Raw genomic sequence first — 6,116 nt, 5'->3', positions numbered from 1 at the left:
CAAGTATGGTCATAGAGGAGTTAATATGAAGTTGGTTGTTCATTATATGATGAGTAAAGTATTATGGGTAAACGGTCCTTTTAAAGCACCTGCATCCGATATTTCAATATTTAGATCTGGTTTGGGAAAAGTAAATATGAAACCTGGGGAAAGATTTATTGGTGATAGGGGTTACAAAGGTGAAGAGAGTAAAATTTTAATTCCACATTTTGAACCAAAAGATAGATTAATGACTCACAAAGAAGAGCTAGAAAACTCTTTTATAAAAAGAAAGAGAATCATTATTGATAATGTTTTTGGTATACTCAAGAAATTTGGTTGTTTCAGTGGTATCTGGAAGAGTAACCTTCAAAAGCAACAAGATGCATTATTTCTAGTATTATACACTTTAAATTTATCAATTGGACTCAGTACAAAAGAACATGGTTTTAATTCTAACTCATCAATAGTCAATAGTTCAGTATCAACAGTGGATGAAGAGAATATGTTAAATGACAAAGACAATAGTGAATATGAAGGAATAGAGGAAGATACTAATTTTTCAAGTCATATACTGGATTGCCAAAAAGAACTTATCAATGTTACAGATATGGAAGGAGGTAATGGTAGTGGTGAAGATAAGGATAGAGGTGAAAACGAAGAAAATGAAATGGAATCCCCAGAAATTTTAGTTTCAAAAATCAAGAAAAGAAGCAATGAACCAAAAAAAGACACTAGCAAGACACCAAAAAAGAAGAAAGCAAATGAAAATTCCAGAATTCAATCAAGTGAGAACGATTCTCATAATGTACCAAATAACTTTAATAATCATCCAATAGATCCAAAGATAACTCATATTCAAGATTTTCACCATAAACAAAATTACTCCCCAACATATTTGGAAAACAACCAAAAAACTACAGTTAAAAAGTGTTTACAATATATTATTACAGATTTGAACTATGGTCTCAATTACTATTTGATTGAAGATACTATACTTAATGATTCAGTAACACTCATCTTTCCAATATTATATTTTCAAAATTTACCATTATTTAAAATTTCAGGAATAGTCCTTATACTAAATGGAGATCGTTATGATGCTCATGTTTCATTCGATATTTTAAATGTTATAAATAAAACCAGAAATTCTCGTACCAACCGTTACTCTGAACATCTTCAATTAACTGATACTGAAGAATACAAACGTCATTTTGCCATTGTTCCATTATATCAAAAATATAAATATAAAGATATAAATCAAATCATTCCATTTCATGACAGTCAAGGTAATACTCCCGATTATACCAATGATAAGCCAGATTTTGTTTTTGCTGATTTCAAGATTATATAATAATCATCATTATCATTATAATTATCAATAAATAAGACTTTCAATTAAAATAAAATTTTTTTAATTATCCCTTATTATCTTTTTTTTTTTTTATTTTAAAAATATTTTTTCATCCATATATTCATTTCTTTAAAAATAATTTAATCAAATGAAAAAAAAAAGACAAAAGATATATTAATATTCAAAAAAGAGATTCTATTTTTTTTAGAAAAAAAAAATTAAAAAAATTTATTTGGAATTTTTTGAAATTTTTTTTTTTTTAATTAAATTTATCATCATTTATTGAATGTATAATAATAATAAATAATTATACATGCTATTTCTAAAATTGTTTTATACTTATTAAAAATAATGAACAATTACTAAATTATTACACGTAGAGGTATCACCAATAACTAGTTACTAATAAAATAAGTTTATACCAAATGGTGATTTGAGCAATCTATTATTTATAGACTGTTGGGTCTATTAGCGGATCACCTTTTTTTGAAAAAAAATAACAAGGCCTTTGGTATTATTAGCTTGAACAACCTAGTAATCAACAAACTGTATTTGACATTTAATAGTATATAAAGATGATAAAATATAAAAAAAAAAAATAAAAAGAAAAAATTAGAGCAGTCAATTTTTTGAATTGATTTTAAAAAAAAAAAAAAAAATTTTTCAGCTTTAAGATTTTTAAGATTGGGAATTCTATTTTTTTTTTTTTTAAAAATATTATTATTATTATTTTTTTTTTTAGCTTTCTAAAAATTTTGAAACAAAAAAGATTTTTTTTTTTTGAAAGATTCAGATTGATTTATTATTGTTAAAGATATTATTAAAAAAAAAAAATTTTTTTAATAAAACATTAGATAAAATAATATAAGGGATTAATTTGTAATAATTGTATAAAATGATTATAAAATTTTATTTTGAAATTAATAATATATTATCCATCTAATGTAATTTATAAATAAATATGCCTATTGGTAAAACTTGTTTTTCATTATATACAACATATTCATCATAATTTAAATCACATCCAGCTTGACCATGAACTGAATGATATCCATATGGAAGGGAAAATTGTTGATTGGTTTGTAACAATCTAACTGAGTTACCAAGATTTACTTTTGAAACAATAGTACAACGATAATTGTTGTTTTGATTATTGTTATAATCATTGGCTTTTGATGAATTTGGTGCAAGATAGATACCTCTTCCAAATCTTAAAAAAGATATATTTGTACCGCTAAATGAAATTTTAAAACCAGATTCTTTTATTCCACATGCACTGCATCTTCCACAAGTTATAGTTGAACATGTATTTGGAGTACCATGAAATAATATCATTTCATTTTTTGGTATAAATAAAGAATCATAATTTTGTTTGTGTTTTTGAATATAATAATCACTGAATTGGATATATTGAATTGAAGTTGGTCTACCACAATCATATTTTGTCCAACTTGAAAGAAATAAATGTTCGTATGGATTTTGGTTTCCAAATGAATTAAAAGAATATTGATTGTTTAATGATTGAGAAAATGCTAATTGTTGACATCTTTGTCTTTGTAACTCATAAAATAGTTGTTGTTGTCTCTCTTCTTGTTGTTTTTGTAAAATTGCTTCTTGAATTAGACCAGATAACAATTGTACTATTTGTAAACATTGACAATAAGGTGAAGGACGTAAACAATTATGGCAAAACATTTTTATATAGTTTATAATAAAAAAAAATAATAAAATATAAAAATAAATTTTTTATTGTAAGAAATAATTTATTTTTTTTTATAATTTTTTAATTGTGCAAAATTTTTAAAAAAAAATAGAAAACAATTGAGATATTTTTGTTCTAATTTTTTTCAACATTTCTTTCCCCATTAACAAATTTTTTAATTTTTTTATAAATTTTTAATAATTTAATAATAATTTTTTTCAAAAGGGAGTTTATAATAATATTATAATTTAAAAAAAAAACCTTACTAATTTTTGAAATCTTTTGAAACTGGGAAATATCAATCTAAAAAAATCAATAAACATTCATGATCAATTAAAAAATTTTTTCAACTTTTTCTTTATCTTTTAACAAATTTTTTTTTATTGATTTTGAATATTTATTTTTTAAAAAATTATATTTATTTTTTAAAAATATAAAAGGTTAGTGTTTTATAAACACTAAAACATTATACAAAGGTTGAAAAAAAATATGAATTGAAAAAGTAAAAAATAATTTTATTAATATAAATTTATATTAATTTTAACTGAATCTAATGGTGGCCACATTGATTTTTAAAATTGAAGGTTTAAAATCATTTCAGTTTTAGTTTTTGTTTAACTATCATTGTTTTCATAGAGTATTGAATGTTTTTAATTGGGTAAACCTGTCTTTTGAAAATTAATAAAAGTTAATTTAATTTATGTTAGTAATTCGGTTTCTATTTTCTATATTTTTTCTATATTTTCAGCAATGTTTAGATTATTATTATTATTGATTGGATGTGCTAAAGTTTACTTTATTAAAATTATTTATGTGTTTGTGTCTTTGAAAAAAAAAAATTTCATTTTTATAAATATTTTTTTTAAAATGTTTATATTTTTTATTTTTTCTTAAAAAAGTAATACTATTTTAAATATTATATAAAAATATTTAATTTATTATTATTAATTATCATAATATAAAAAAAAATAATATTTATTTTGTTGTTATATATAATGCATTGAAAAAAAAGATATTTTTATTTGAAATTTAAATATTATTATAATGATGGTGTCATATTTAAACTACGTCTTAAATCCATTAATGTTTCACCCAATTTATTTTTACCTGTGCCATCTTTACCTACACCCCAATAGTTATCTATTGGACTATCTTCAATTAGTTTCATATCACCTGTTGATAATAAAAGTTGTCTAAGGTAATGATTTTGAGTAAATTTAGCAAACAAAGCATTGTACATTATAATATCTTTTATTTCATGCCAATCTTTTCTGATATCTATTTGAAGATCTGGTTTTTTGGTGAAATTGAATGCTTCTCTTGGTGATGGAAGGTTACGTACATGTTCAATTAGAGATTGATATGGTGAAAATTTTTGTGCTTGAAAATAATGTTCAGATGTTGTCCATAACTTTCCATCCAAATAAAATGGAGATTCATAAAAATTTGTAAATTCATAGAAATCTTGTCCTTGGTTATAAAACTTTAATTCGCCTGAATTGGTTTTTATTTGGGGTAATTTTTTATTTGGTGTGTATACCTGATTAAGGAAAAGGTTGGTTGACATCATAAATGGATATATATTGCTAGGAGTATTACTATCAATAAATTCATCACTAATTACAAAGTAAGTTATATTTTTATTTACCAACTCTGGATAATTTTTGTAACTTACAACCCATTCAATTGATTTTAATTCAATTTTTTCAAAATCATCAACATTAAATAACTGAATGATTGAATATTTCTCTTTTAAATTGTTGAATACTTTCATTTGTTTTTCGGAAATAGGAGTTTCGTTGATCCATATAATTGTAGATTTTTTTGAATTTTTAATATTTGTATTGTTATTCATATTATAAAAATTAATATTATTTTGATTATAATTATTGTGATACATATTTTTATTAACAATATCAATATTATTATTTTTTGGACAACTACAAACTTGAAAAGAAGTGTTTTGTTTTGAATTTTTAAATGTTATACCATGTGATTTACAACAAAAATCAAAACCTTGGTTTGCTTGGTTTGAACAACCTGGTAATTTACAAAATGTATTTGACATTTAATAGTATATAAAGATGATAAAAAAAAATAAAATAAAAGAAAAAATTATAGCAGTCTATTTTTTGAATTGATTTTAAAAAAAAAAAAAATTTTTATTTTTTAAAAAAAAAAAAAAAAAATTTTTATTAAAAAGATATTTTTTTATTGAATCAGTTGGATTTATTTTTGGGAGAATTCTATTTTTTTTTTTTTATTTTTTGTTAAAGATATTATTTAAAAAAAAAAAATTTTCAGCTTTCTAAGACATTTAATCCAAAAATGATTTTTTTTTTATGGAAAAATGTTGATTGTTTTATTTTTGGGAGAATTCTATTTTTTTTTGTTAAAGATATTGTTAAAATTTTTTTTAAAAATTTTTCTTCTTTTTTTTTTTATAATTATTTTGTTGTTCTAAATTTTTCTTATTTTTTTTTTATAATTATTTTGTTGTTTTATAATATTATTACATTTTATTTTTTAATTTTCATATTATATTTATTTTATTTCCTAATGAGTACTGTTTGTAAATTACCTGGATGTGGGAAAAATGTTTACCCGGGACATGAATTTTGTTCACGTTCCCATGGTTTAATGTTTACATCAAATAAACCAATAGTTAATAGTCCGCAAACACCTGTTTCTAGTAACTCCAACACTACCACAACATGTAAATTATCTGGATGTAATAAAGTTGTTTATTCTAGTTATGAATTTTGTGGAAGAGATCATGGCAGACAATTTAATTCAAATAATGCTCAAAATGGTGCATCACCAAACCATAACTCTTCGAATCAAACGCAAGCCACTAATAATTCGAATACTACTCCAATTTGTAAATTATCTGGTTGTAATAAAGCTGCATATCCTGGTTATGAATTTTGTTGTAGAGATCATGGCAGACAATTTAATTCAAATAATGCTCAAAATGGTGCATCACCACACCATAACTCTTTCGAATCACACACAAGCCGCTAGTAATTCTACTCCAACTTGTAAATTATCTGGATGTAATAAAGCTGTATTTCAAGGTTT

The 6,116-nt window shown here is 22.5% G+C and overlaps 4 protein-coding genes across 4 annotated transcripts; 2 read left to right on the top strand and 2 right to left on the bottom strand.

Moving 5' to 3' along the window:
* Window positions 1-25: 25 nt before the first annotated feature.
* Window positions 26-1,333, top strand: DICPUDRAFT_84262 (uncharacterized protein; the record flags this gene model as incomplete). Its single annotated transcript, XM_003293679.1, has 1 exon — window positions 26-1,333. One exon carries the CDS (start codon window positions 26-28, stop codon window positions 1,331-1,333), a length of 1,308 nt encoding a protein of 435 aa, XP_003293727.1.
* Window positions 1,334-2,272: 939 nt separating this feature from the next.
* Window positions 2,273-3,028, bottom strand: DICPUDRAFT_158625 (uncharacterized protein; the record flags this gene model as incomplete). Its single annotated transcript, XM_003293673.1, has 1 exon — window positions 2,273-3,028. The coding sequence occupies one exon, from the start codon at window positions 3,026-3,028 to the stop codon at window positions 2,273-2,275; it is 756 nt and encodes a 251-aa protein (XP_003293721.1).
* A 1,046-nt stretch (window positions 3,029-4,074) lies between these two features.
* Window positions 4,075-4,602, bottom strand: DICPUDRAFT_42446 (uncharacterized protein; the record flags this gene model as incomplete). The annotated part of the gene is made up of 1 exon (XM_003293672.1): window positions 4,075-4,602. The coding sequence occupies one exon, from the start codon at window positions 4,600-4,602 to the stop codon at window positions 4,075-4,077; it is 528 nt and encodes a 175-aa protein (XP_003293720.1).
* A 992-nt stretch (window positions 4,603-5,594) lies between these two features.
* DICPUDRAFT_84259 (uncharacterized protein) lies at window positions 5,595-6,059 on the top strand (the record flags this gene model as incomplete). Its single annotated transcript, XM_003293678.1, has 1 exon — window positions 5,595-6,059. One exon carries the CDS (start codon window positions 5,595-5,597, stop codon window positions 6,057-6,059), a length of 465 nt encoding a protein of 154 aa, XP_003293726.1.
* Window positions 6,060-6,116: the final 57 nt, after the last annotated feature.

This window comes from Dictyostelium purpureum (assembly GCF_000190715.1).
Source record: "Dictyostelium purpureum unplaced genomic scaffold DICPUscaffold_458, whole genome shotgun sequence".
Taxonomy (NCBI): domain Eukaryota; phylum Evosea; class Eumycetozoa; order Dictyosteliales; family Dictyosteliaceae; genus Dictyostelium; species Dictyostelium purpureum.
This window is presented reverse-complemented; position numbering and strand designations above follow the sequence as displayed.